A 12,787-nucleotide genomic window follows, 5' to 3' on the forward strand; every position below is an offset into this window, starting at 1 on the left:
CTAAGATGCAGTTGAGGATGACAAAGGATGAGTAGGGCCAGATAAAAGAGTTTTTGTAGGCCGGCTAAGGACTTTGATTTTTTTTTTAAATTGTGGTAAAAAACACATAACATAAAACTCACCATCTTAACTATTCTTAAACGTACAGTTCAGTAGCATTAACTATATTCACAGTGTTGTGAAATAAGGACTTTGACTGCATCCTATAAGCAACTGAGATTAATGGAATTATTGAAGGATTTCAGGAGAGGTTTGGAGCTTTAGGAAGATTGTTTTAGAAGGTAGGGGGAGGAGGAGGGAGGGGATGGAGGCCAGAAGGACTGGAAGGGATTACAGGATTTAAAGGCTTGTGGGAGCATTGTGAGTGGGACTTGGTTTCTTGGCTCCACCACAGGGTTTTTTCCGCCAAAGGGGAAGCTGGAGAAGGGAACTCAACATACCACTGGCTGAGGACCAAGCCTGTACGGCCAGCTTTCCAGGGGCTGCACACTTGAAGCTCGCCGGCTACAGCCAGCCAGCTATTTTATCAAACCCCTACAATTAAAAAATACCTGGTTTTGAGGCCAGGCCGGGGGTGCAGCGGGTAAATTCGCATGCTCCACTTCAGCGGCCCCGGGGTTCACCCATTCCATCCCAGACACCGACCTAAGCACCACTTGGCAAGCCATGCGGTGGCAGGCGTCCCAAATATAAGGTAGAGGAAGATGGGCACAGATGTTAGCTCAGGGCCAGTCTTCCCCAAAAAGAAAAAAACCTGTTTTGGGATTAGTTGCAAAACTTGTGGATTTCACACAAAAAATTCCCAACTTTTCTTGAAAAATCAAAATGTCTGGGAACACTGGATCCATAGTCCCTCAGGGAAACAATCGGCTGAGTTCACTCCACTTTTTTTTTTTTAACTTTATATCACGGTATAAGAAACATGGAAAAGTCCACAGATAAGCGTACAGCTTGATGGATGTTCACAAAGCGAACATACCCCACTAACCAGCACCCATACCGACAAGCAGAACATTACTAGTATCCCCAAAGTTATACTTAAGTCTACTATCTTATGAGGTAGATTATATTACTATCTCCATTTTAAATACGGGGAAACGGAAGCACAGACAGGTCACAAGGCTTAATATTGTTGAAACTAGCATTTGAACCTGGATGTGCTGCTTGCTTCCAAATCCCATGCTCTCGAGAAAACAGTTTTGAAAGTGAGATGGTGAGTTCAGCTTTGAGCGACGTTGAGCGGGCGTCTCCTTCCACACAAACTCATTTCCCGGCGTCGGAGCCACGGAAACCACCGGCAACCAGAAGTCTGCACCTCAAGCCGCCAGCACCCGCGCCTCGGGAGTGCAACCTCCCAGCGAGTGGCCAGCAGCGTGCTGCGCGGTCTCCCCACACGGGAGGGCGCTGTCACAGCCACAGTCGGAAGAGTGGCGCTTTCTGCTGTCCCGATATTCTTGAGGACGGAAGAACGCAAGATCGAAGGTCACGTAGACGGCGTGCCCCGCCCCGTACAGCCTAAGTTCTCGCGCGAGTTGCATTTCCGCCCTTTTGGCTCACTGAGCAGCGTCATGGCGGTGGGAAAGAACAAGCGCCTTACGAAAGGAGGGAAAAAGGGCGCCAAGAAGAAAGTGTAAGTGGCGACTGTCGTGGCCTGCCGCTTTTTGGGGTGCTGCTGGAGTCGGCGGGCGGGTTCTGGGTCGCGGCGTGGGCCGGATGGCGAGGATGCCAGTTGGATTGCGCGGGCCGTGCCGGGGTGGTAAACGCCAAACCGCGGCCTGGCGGATCTGGGTGCTGGGTCGCGGCTGTTCGGCTGCCTTTCCCCTGGTCTTCTGGGTCTTCTCTCCCCTTTTGAGCCAGAGTGTCGTCGCGACTCGGGGCTGGCATGTTTTTGTATTGCAGGCCCAAGGGCCTCGTAAATTCCACGGGTAATAGATGCCACTCCAAGAGCTGGAGTTGAGGAAGGTACTTTTCTTGTGCACCCACGAGCCTACACTCCTCCTCTGCTTGAGCCGGGTGGAACCTGGGAGCTCCTCATAGGCTCCCGTGAGGCCCTGAAGAGCCTGGGTTACCAGTACGTGTCTTCATGTACTAGTAAAGTTCAAAAGACGTGCATGTTATTCGGAGGCAGTGCTGCCTGTGTAGTCGAAGGACCGATGGAAGTGGGGAGTGTGTACGTTTGTGGCATAATTTTATCAAAGTGTCCGGTCTGTGCAGTGAAACACGTAGGGGGAAGATCTACATTTACATGTGTGACCCTCACCTCGCTGTGTGAGAAATAGTTTACTCTTGTTTCTACATGTCAGTTAGCTCTTTAGATGACTAGAATGAGGAAAGTTGAAAAAAAAATAAAAAATTACGTGATCTGCGATAAAACTTAAGCATTTTTTTAAATCCAGGGTTGATCCATTTTCTAAGAAAGATTGGTATGATGTGAAAGCACCAGCTATGTTCAATATAAGAAATATCGGGAAAACGTTAGTCACGAGAACTCAAGGAACCAGTGAGTATCTTAATCTTGGTTTGTATTTTTCTTAAATTGAGACATGGATGTATCTTGGTCTACTGTTGGTCCTGTCATGGGAGCTTTAAGGAAACGTCAGCTGTTGGTTGCAGCTTTGGACCCTGTGGTGCTTGTTTTTGGTACAACACTTGTAGAAGCAAGGTGGTGCTTTTAGAATTACTAAGAAAAGGTGCATGAATAGTTTTGAGCTTCTAATGAGCACTGTCAGTAAGTCATTGGTGTCAAGATGGACTTGATTAACGAAAGTTAAGGTCTTTATAATTTACCATTTTCTAAGCTCAACTTTATGCATGGGCATAATCTTTGTTGGCTTGACTTTGCTTCTGTGGTTCCTAATGTTAATAAGACAATTGATTTCTTGTTTTATAGAAATCGCATCTGATGGCCTCAAGGGTCGTGTTTTTGAAGTGAGCCTTGCTGATCTGCAGAATGACGAAGTTGCATTTAGAAAATTCAAGCTAATTACTGAGGATGTTCAGGGCAAAAACTGCCTAACTAACTTCCATGGGATGGATCTTACTCGTGACAAAATGTGCTCCATGGTCAAAAAATGGCAGGTGAGAACAAAAGTTCCGTAGAGTGCATGGTGCTGTGGCTGGCATCACCAGGAAGGCCATGGTGTGATGACAGGAAGGAGCAAATCATGCAGTTGAGGTTTAGATTTCATTTTAATCCTTGATGTTTTCTTGCTGTTGCTGAGTGCTGACTCTAGGATTGGCGCTCTTGAACTTGAGCAAAAGCTGAGCTGAGCAAGCCCTGTTCCTCTTATTTATCTGTTTAAATTCAGTTCAAGATTTAATACTGGGTTATCATCCAAGTTTTCTTGCTGCATGAGTTAGTGGCTGGTTGGGGAACATCTAGGTGCAGGGGTGCAGGTTTGCAGTTTTTGCCTATCTTCAAAATATCTTTGGACCTCGAAGTTCAGTGAGTTTTATAGTGGAAGGGTGGAGCGGGCTAGTCTTGATTACCTCTGGCAAGATAGCGTAATAAGAGTGGCAGAGTCTCTGGTGTAGGGTTGAAATTTTGGCTTCATTTCCCAGTTGTGTTCTCATTGGCAAGTAACTTAAAGCTTGCTAAGCCTTGGTTTCTTTATCTGTAAAATGTAGGTAAGAGTATCATCTCACAGACTTAGGAGGATGAAATAAAAGATCCGTGTGAACATGCTTAGCATAGAAAGCATTTAGTAAACAATAGTATTATTACAGGAAATAATAATTACATTGGTTCAGATGTGTCTGGCTAACCACCCAGTTTGGGGATATTTTGTATACGGGAATGAATGATGACAAGATGTTTCGGTCCCAGATGATACATACTGATTATACCGTTACATTTATTTCTGACATTCCCCTAAGATTTTACAGTTGCATTTCTGGAAATATTTAAGGTCTTTTTGCTATCATTATATTCATTTTTTAAACTAAGGTATAATATTTACAAAACGCAAAGAAGGCAATTCAGTTTTTGTCACTACTTAAGATTGTTTTTTAAGTTTCAGCAGTACTATGGCTAATTATTGATATTTTTATTCTGTTTTAGCTGTGAAATTGAATAGTTAATCCTCAGCATGGCTTTAGTTTGGAATATAAAGGACATTTAAAAATATGTGCATTTTAGTGTTATTGCAACACTTCACCTATTCAGAGCACACGTTTTCAAAAGATGGAGTGTAGATGTCCATATTGTAGAGTCTCTTAGAACCTATTTTCCTCTTATCTTGCCGAGTTGTACAATTGATTGGGGGCAAGGGCAGGCTGTTAGAGGCTGGCATGTGTGCAAGGTGTGGGTGGGTGCTGTTTATAGTGATAGTGAGGATAGAGAAGTCACCTAGAGAGGAAGAGGGAAGACACTTGAGAGGACTTGGTATTTATTTAATTAGATGTGAAGGATAGTAAGGACTTGGGGTATTTAATGATAAGTTTACTTCAAGAAAGTTAATTCTAGGCTTTATACTGTGTAATCAGTACCTGACCTTCCAGCTTTTTTATGTTACAGTTTGAGGGATAAAAATCGATTACATTAAAACCCAGTGTAGGGCCGTCCCCGTGGCCAAGTGGTTAAGTTCGCGCACTCTGCTTTGGTGGCCCAGGGTTTTGCTGGTTCTGATCCTGGGCGCGGACATGGCACCGCTCTTCAGGCCATGCAGAGGTGGCATCCCACGTGCCACAACTCGAGGACCCACAACTAAAATATACAGCCATGTACTAGGGGTACTTGAGGAGAAAAAAAAACAGTGTATCTGACGCTATCTTTTTTTCACTAGACCATGATTGAAGCTCATGTTGACGTCAAGACTACCGATGGTTATTTGCTTCGTCTGTTCTGTGTTGGTTTTACTAAAAAACGCAACAATCAGATTCGGAAGACCTCTTATGCTCAGCACCAACAGGTCCGTCAGATCCGGAAGAAGATGATGGAAATCATGACCCGAGAGGTGCAGACCAATGACTTGAAAGAAGTGGTCAATAAATTGTAAGTGTTTCTTTTTCCTCACACAATACAAGCCTGAATCTCTGATGATCCCTCAGATGAGGGAGAGCGTATGAGACAAGGTGGAGTCAGATCTGTGCTTAAATCCTGTCTGAAACCGTTTAGCTACATCCGTAGAAATAAAAGCATATTAAGTGCTCAGTAAATGTGATTTGGTTTCTTTATACTTTTTTGGATGAAGCTATCTCATGGCATTTAGTGAGACTTGAAGCACAGGAAATGCTCTAGCCTTAATTGGAAAATACACTGAGTAGATGGAATCCTCCACAAACAATAATGTATGGGAATAGATGATGACAATGTGTTTCGGTCCCGTATGATGTCCGGTGATAAAACTGTTAACATTTTTCTGATGTTCCCATGCAGTTGACTAAGAGTAATGGAAAAGAAATAAAGCTTGGACTCACAAGGTTCAAATGTTAACTTTACTACTAATGAGCTGTATAGTTCAGATCATTTAACCTTCACGTGTAAAAGGGGCAATAATAGATTATTTTACATGAGGATTTATGTGGGTCAAATGAGGTATTATATGTGTAGGTTTATTCTAATCTGTCATTACTGGTTTGCAGGATTCCAGACAGTATTGGAAAGGACATAGAAAAGGCTTGCCAGTCTATTTATCCACTCCATGATGTCTTTGTTAGAAAAGTAAAAATGCTGAAGAAGCCCAAGTTTGAATGTAAGTGAAAAATCACAGGATTCCTGAAAGAAAAAATTGTGGCCAAATACATTATTTAGTGTTTTGTTTTTGTGTTTTTGAGGCCAGATGGCTTTTTTTTCTGTCATGCCTATATCGTATTGAAGACCATTGTTTCAATATACAGTGTACTATAACTAACAGAATTTTTTCTTCCTTTTAGTGGGAAAACTCATGGAGCTTCATGGTGAAGGTAGTAGTTCTGGAAAAGCTACTGGGGATGAGACAGGTGCTAAAGTTGAACGAGCTGACGGATACGAGCCACCAGTGCAAGAATCTGTTTAAAATTCAGACTTTTGATGGAGACAAATTAAAAAAAATCTTATTTGTGATATTTTATTTCTGGTCGTTCTTTTCAAATAGTTGACAGCTTGGTGAATCAGATCTTCTGAATTGATAGTCTGGTGGACTTTTCTGACTTGTTGAATGAATGGATTTTATCCATTGCTCTTAGATACTAAGTAGCTGAGAAAGGGTAGTGATCTATTTTAGAGCTGTAGTGATCAGGAAGCATTATAGATGGATAATAAAAGGAACACTTTCTTTACATGGCTTAGGTTTTCAGATGGTTCTCAAACCACCTGGAAGGCTTATTAAAACAGATTGCAGGACCCTGCCCCCAGAGTTTCTGATTAAGTAGTTGTAGGGTGAGGCCTGAAATTTTGCATTTTTAACAAGTTTCCAGGTAATGCTGATGGCCAGGGATGACACTTGAGAACCACTCTACTAGACTGATTGAATAATGGAAAGGGAAGAGCCCATTGGCTTTTTGTTTGTTTCCAATCCAAAAGCTGTCTTTTTCCTCTAGCTGTAAAATGCCGCACTGTGCACCTCCCCTGTGAAGCTAAACTTGGCTAGAGAACTTGTTTATTGGTCTCTTAGTAAGGGGGCGTGTAATGCTGCCACTGTCTAGCTTTTCCTTCTGTAGTCCCTCACCTATTCTCTTCTATAACCCTTCTCTCAAACCTCCAGCGTTCTAATTCTTGCTCAGCTGATGACCTTAAAATCATGAAGAAAGTTTAAAGTAGATGAGAAAACAGCCTCACAAATTCCCATTACTTCCACCCTGTCATGTATACATGTGTTCACATTTTCTGCCTTCCCTCTTGTCATTGGGTGAGTAATGCTAGGACAGCCTTTCCATTTGAGCATTAGATCCCGCTTCTTGCCTAAGCAAGTTCATGGTTCCAACAATTCTCACCGTTATCAATATTCCTTCTACCAGTCTCATCAGCATACAAATAAATCCTCTACCCTACTCAGCCACTTATATCAAAGCTTAAAAGAGTCAACCATAATTTTTGTTTCTAATTTTGATTTGTCTGCTACAATTCAGCTTTTCCCCTCACATCACTCTAAGGAAGCAGTCAGTGTCAAGATGAACAGTGGCTTTGTTGCTAAGTCCAGTGGTCCATTCTTGGCCTTCATTTTATTTGACCTCTGTTGGTGACATTTGACAGTTGATTTCCTCCTGTCTTTCAGGATCTCACCTCGAAGTTCCTACATCACTGGCTACTCTTTCAGTTCAATCACAGACCTTAGTGTTGGAGGTGATACTCAATTCTTGGTTTCAAATAAGCTGACTCCCAGATTTTTTTATTTCTAGCCTAAACCTGTCTTTGAACTCCAGGTTTGTCTATCCAACTGCCTACTTGATAATTTCATTTGGATGTCAAATTGGCATTTCACATGTAACATGTCTAAAATGGTATTCCTGGTCTAGTGTCAACAATTTTACCCTTCCATTTTAGGCCAAAATCTGTAGTTAATCCTTGACCATTCACAGTTATTCAAAATCTATCTGGACTCTTAACCATTTCTTACCACCTCCATTGCTATCACTTTGGAGCAAGCCATGACTGGCACCTGGACTGTTAACTGCCTGTCTGGTCTCCCTGAATCCCCTCTAGTGGAAGTTTATTTTAGATAAATGGTCAGTTCACCCAGAAAGTCCCATGTGAGCTTGCCTCTGAATTGTCTTACTACCATTCTCCTTTCTCTTCTACTCAAACTGCCCTCACTATTCCTGGGCACACCAGGTGCATCCTTAGGGCTTTTGCCCTTGTTTTCCCTGTGCTTGGACTACTACTCCCTTAGATGCCGTGGAGCTTGTTTCTTTACCTCTTAAGTCTCAGCAGACCTTGACGATGGGTTTGTCCTATTAAAAATACAGTTTTACTTGTGTCTACTAGAAAAATTCCAGGAAGCCAGTGCTTTTTTTTATGTCCTAGTTCACTGCTCTACTCCCAGTGCCTAAAAGTTCAGTATTGAATAAAGGAATGAATGACATTACCTATCAATATACCAAAGTGAAGAAGCAAATGTTTTCAACAGAAAAGGTCTCATTAGTTGTAGATTTGTGTTTCAAATGACAGGGGCTTCCTTCCCATAGAGGACAGAAGTTGGGTTTAAACAGGTCAAGAGGGTGGGGACCAGAAATTGAGTTACATAAATGGGTTTCCTCTTGACGCTGGACATCATTTAATGTGAGATAGCATATAATCAGTAGTCAAACTCCAATGTACTACCTCCCTGAATAGGGCTTAGCGTAGTTCTCTTATCTTAGAAGGGTTCATTTGAAAAAGGTTCCAGAAAGAATGTATTTGATTTTTTAAAAATGGTTTGGCCTAATGGTTGTCTAATTACTGCCCATGGGCTAAATCTGTCCAGTTTCTGGTTTTGGATGGCCTGCAAGCTAAGAATGGCTGAAAAAAATAAAAACTTTACTACACTTGAAAATTATATGAAATTCAAATTTCAGTATCCACAGGTAAAGTTTTATTGGAACACAGACACACTCATTAATCGTATGTGTTGTCAGTTGCTGCCTTTTGCACTACAGTGGCAGAGATGAGTAGTTGCAAGAGAGCCCATATGTGGCACACTCCTCACTTCACACTAAGGAGCAGCACTCTGTAAATTGCAGCAACAGAGTTGTAACTCAGCGTTTTGAGTGCCACATGCATCACCCATCTGTGTGAAAAGACATCTTCAAAGATGCAATACCAAAGTCTCATTACAAGTCAGCATTAACAGGTGAACATGTACAATCAATTTTGATGATGGAGATCAGTAACTTGAGCCCTAACTAAGTAAAATGTTATCCTCCACACCACAAAAAGGACACATATTACCAAAAAAACTTACTCAATTACCAACATAATTTGAACTTCATTAATAAAAATTTTGTGGCTGTTTCCTCTCATTATGCCTACATAATAGCCTCAATTTTGCCTCTTGACCCTTTACAGAAAAACCTTACTGATGCCTGCTGTAAATAAGGAAATAAAGCCTTCAAATTCAACTGATGGGGTTTGGGAAAACCTGCAATGAATAAAAATAATTTTTTAATTTATAAAATAAGTATTTTATGTGTGTGAGAGAGGTCTTCTGGGCCAGTTCAGCGTACTGCTATGTCTTCCACTGCTAAACATGAGATTGATGTATACATGCTTGTGCTGTAAATGCTTGTAAAGTTTCAGAGGAGATTATTCCATTCAAGGCACCGCTACTTTTAGAAAAGTGTTAATGGGACAAATTCCCCTGCCACTTGCCACCAGTGGGTGGGCCAGAATTTAACACAAGGGCCTCTACCCTCTGATGTCCAAAGTTTTCACTATATAGATGATGTTCTGTTGGCTGGGAAGTCAGAATCCTCAATCTCATAGGCCTTGACTGTGGTTTTCTCACACCTCCACCAACAGGGGTGTTTGATAAACCAATACAATTCAGGGGCCTGCTCACCAAGTATAGTTTCTTGGGACTGTGTGGGTGGATTCACAATGTTTAATCCCTCTAGTAGTCAAGGAAAAACTGCTGTCTCTTTGACCTGCCACCACCTAAAAGGAGGCCCAACTCCTTCTTGGATGCTTTGGGTATTGAAGACAGTATCTGCCTCAGTAAACAGGTCTTCCTGGTCAGGCAAAAATAGTGTGTTCTAGAGTGCAGCAGCCTGAGCATCTCCATTCACGTGAAGTGGTGACAGCAATTCTTGGAAAACCATATCTCCCACCCCATCACCTGAAGCATAGCTGCTGGCTCAATGGGGCCCTCACTTCACAGAGATCCCCTAAATACCTGGACCCGAATCACTGGTGGCTCAGCTAAGTTAAAAGCTGATGGTGTCCATTGTGCTGCTGTGGCTGTCCAACATCAGCACCAGCCATGCAGAACTAAAGTGAACACGGTCACTGCTCAGTGGGCTGAACTCAAGGCCGATCTTGTGGATCTGGCCAATACTTTCCTGACTCTTGGACTTTTACCCAAGGCCTAGCCATCTGGTCTGCCACTTGAAAGACTATATTCAGGCAGATTAAAAATACCACTTTTTAGGGCTGTAAATTGTGGGAACAAATTGTGACTGCTGATTGGACCACCTGGGTCACTCATGTAGATGCTTATGGTAAATGCCAGTTTTCTGATATAACCTTGTAGAATCAAGCCTGCACCACCCAGATTGCCCCCATACATGGCAACAAGTCCACCATCATGGGCTATGCACATGGTAAAGAACTCTTTCTCATGCATGCCAGATTTGTGACTCCTGCCAAAAGTTGTCTTGAGGCAAATGAGCTCCTATTACACAGACTGACTACTGACAGTCTACACTGGACCTTTGGCCACCTCTCAGGGTGACTGTTAGTGCCTCAGCACTGTTGACACATTTTTAGGTTATGATGTTGCTGTTCCAGTCTGATCAACTGACTTTGCCCACACAATTGTTGGCCTTAAAACTAATGTGTTCCTATGTGTCACGTACTTAGTTTTCCAGACCACTTAGAATCTGACAATGGGCACTTTTTGTCACAAAGACCATCCAGCAATGAGCCAATAGCGAGAGTATTTGATGGATATTTCACGGCTCCCTACCATCCGCAGATATCTAGCATTGTTGACCATTAAGAAGGTTTCTGACTCTGCTATCTTCACCTCCTCCTGTTCCATAAACCTGAGTAAGGTAGTTGGATCACAGAATATGATAATCCCCAGAAAAGGATCATCTCCTCTTGGTTGCCTCCTTGGTGATAATCAGGACAAAAGGTTTGGGTGAAAGTTGGGATGACTGAGGAAAGGATGAAATTACAGGTACCAATAATTTTGTGGCAGTAGAGGGAAGACAATAACCCTGGCATCTGGGGAGAAAACATCTTCGATCCCAGGAATGAGAGAAGGGAAACAAATAAGCACTTTTGTTCCTTAGATCATAGTTTCTCAGTCTTGGCACTATTGATATTTTAGGCTGGATAATTCATTGTTTTGAGTCACTGTAGGATGTTTAGCAGTATTGCTGGCCTCTACCCACTAGATGCCAGTGGCACCTTTCTCCAAGTTGTGACAAATAAAAACACCTTCAGATACTGCCAAATGTCCCCTGGGGGGCAAAACTGCCCCCAGTTGAGAACCACTGCCCTTCATCCTAAACTGCTACCTGAATCAAGTGGCAGTTGCAGCTAACAGTCTGACTTGCTATTGGGTTTGTCATCTCTGTCCATTGTGCTATGAAAACAGAAAAACTCATGTAGACATAGTTGGTCCTGAATTATTCTGCTGTGCCTGATGCCATCAATAGCAACTCCCAAATGCAAACATGTACAAACTCACAGATCAACACAACCTTGATTCAGTGTGGCTGATCACAGTTTGAGTGCCCTTGGACAATGCTAAAAATGGCAAGTGAAGCTGCAACTATTTGGTGACACGCCCACATGACTTAACCAAACCAATGTGATGATAATCCAAATCAGGTTTAACAACAAATCCGGAATTGAAATGACTTATGTGCTTTTGGGTGTATTTTTGCATGATGGGGAAAAAATGAGTCATGAGATTTCTCTCCACTGGGGACAGGGGTTGCTTTTGGTCCATCTATTATCCCTCTAATTACTGACAATGACACCAAAGATTAGCAGATCAGTTTAAATTCACTTGCACAGGCCATAGTGAATAAAGGCCTGGCCTTAGAATACATATTAGCTGCCTAAAATAAGACCTACGGCTCCCTACTTGGACTTAATTCACTGTTGGCGGAGTCTGGCACCCTGGAAAGAATGACTGAGGTCAGTACCACATAGGTTGGCTTCACCTGTTGCTTTGAGTCTTATCAATAACAGCCTTAATTAAATCTTGTATGAGATTCTAACCTCTGTTGTTAGATTAACCAGAGCGGCTGATGGAGGATCATACTCATTCAAGTTTGGCCAAGAACATGTCAGGCAGAGGAGTGAATTCTGAGAGGCAATCTGCTACAGAGCCTGAGTCTCCCTGTGTGTTCTTGCTGGGTTTGCCAAGAACACAATTCTCTGACTGCTCTTTCCCTGGTCCATTTCTCAGTGTTTTGTTTGCATCCTTGTGAGCAACCTTGAGGGGCGAGGTAATGTTTCCCCCTGGAAAAAGGGCAGGCTTGCTTCCACTTACTATAAATGTGGTAAACCTTCGTGTTTCTCTCCTGAAATGCAACCTATTGACTGATGGGCCCTTTGCATCACTTCTGTGGGATTTGGGGGGCAAAGGAAACTGACACAAATGAACACGAAACTCTGGCTATTGCTTCTGTAATGAGTGAGTAATAAAGTCCTTTGTTTCTGACCCAGGAGTCTCATGCCTTTCATCAGCATCCACAAAACTGTGGCAGACTAACTTTTTAGCTTACAAGTTGGGTAAAATGTCAAACACTGCACAGTTTCTGATACTTTCTCCTCCCAAATTATTTTGAAGCAAATCTCAGATATCAAATATAAATATTTCAGCATGTATCTCTAAAATAATTCCTTAAAAAGAAAATATAACCACAATCCTATTAACACATCTGTAAATTTCAATACTAATTCCTTAGTACTATTGAATATCCAGTCACACCAATTTAATGGTGATTAATTCTCTGTTGGATATAATGCGGTGATAGGCAATGAAAATGTGAAAGTTATGAAGGGTAGTGAGTTTCCACTTGCTAAGACCATTCACGAAGTCAAGGTCAAGAAATTATTGCAGGTGTCATTAGCTCTCAGAAGTCTATTCACGGTACTATAATTGTTTTCTGTCAAAAGAAAATGCAACTCGCTACAGTGGCTTAAACTGAC

The 12,787-nt window shown here is 42.2% G+C and overlaps 1 protein-coding gene and 2 non-coding genes across 3 annotated transcripts; all 3 read left to right on the plus strand.

The window, feature by feature from the left end:
- The first annotated feature begins 1,134 nt into the window (after positions 1–1,134).
- Positions 1,135–6,043, plus strand: RPS3A (ribosomal protein S3A). Its single transcript, XM_014853566.3, has 6 exons — positions 1,135–1,630; positions 2,397–2,500; positions 2,891–3,078; positions 4,785–4,993; positions 5,584–5,693; positions 5,875–6,043. Exons 1-6 carry the CDS (start codon positions 1,569–1,571, stop codon positions 5,994–5,996), a joined length of 795 nt encoding a protein of 264 aa, XP_014709052.1. The 5' UTR covers positions 1,135–1,568; the 3' UTR covers positions 5,997–6,043.
- Positions 3,796–3,868, plus strand: LOC123284887 (small nucleolar RNA SNORD73). Its single transcript, XR_006526327.1, has one exon. It is a non-coding gene; the product is annotated as a small nucleolar RNA SNORD73 (small nucleolar RNA).
- LOC123284888 (small nucleolar RNA SNORD73) lies at positions 5,297–5,368 on the plus strand. Its single transcript, XR_006526328.2, has one exon. It is a non-coding gene; the product is annotated as a small nucleolar RNA SNORD73 (small nucleolar RNA).
- Positions 6,044–12,787: the final 6,744 nt, after the last annotated feature.

Source organism: Equus asinus, chromosome 3 (assembly GCF_041296235.1).
Source record: "Equus asinus isolate D_3611 breed Donkey chromosome 3, EquAss-T2T_v2, whole genome shotgun sequence".
In the NCBI taxonomy this organism is placed as follows: Eukaryota; Metazoa; Chordata; class Mammalia; order Perissodactyla; family Equidae; genus Equus; species Equus asinus.

Excerpts from the sequence above, each read along its gene's own strand:
- RPS3A (XM_014853566.3), top strand. The coding sequence starts at position 1,569 with ATGGCGGTGGGAAAGAACAAGCGCCTTACGAAAGGAGGGAAAAAGGGC. Across the intron at positions 2,501-2,890 it reads CACGAGAACTCAAGGAACCA|AAATCGCATCTGATGGCCTC; the intron begins GTGAGTATCTTA and ends CTTGTTTTATAG. Across the intron at positions 4,994-5,583 it reads AAAGAAGTGGTCAATAAATT|GATTCCAGACAGTATTGGAA; the intron begins GTAAGTGTTTCT and ends ACTGGTTTGCAG.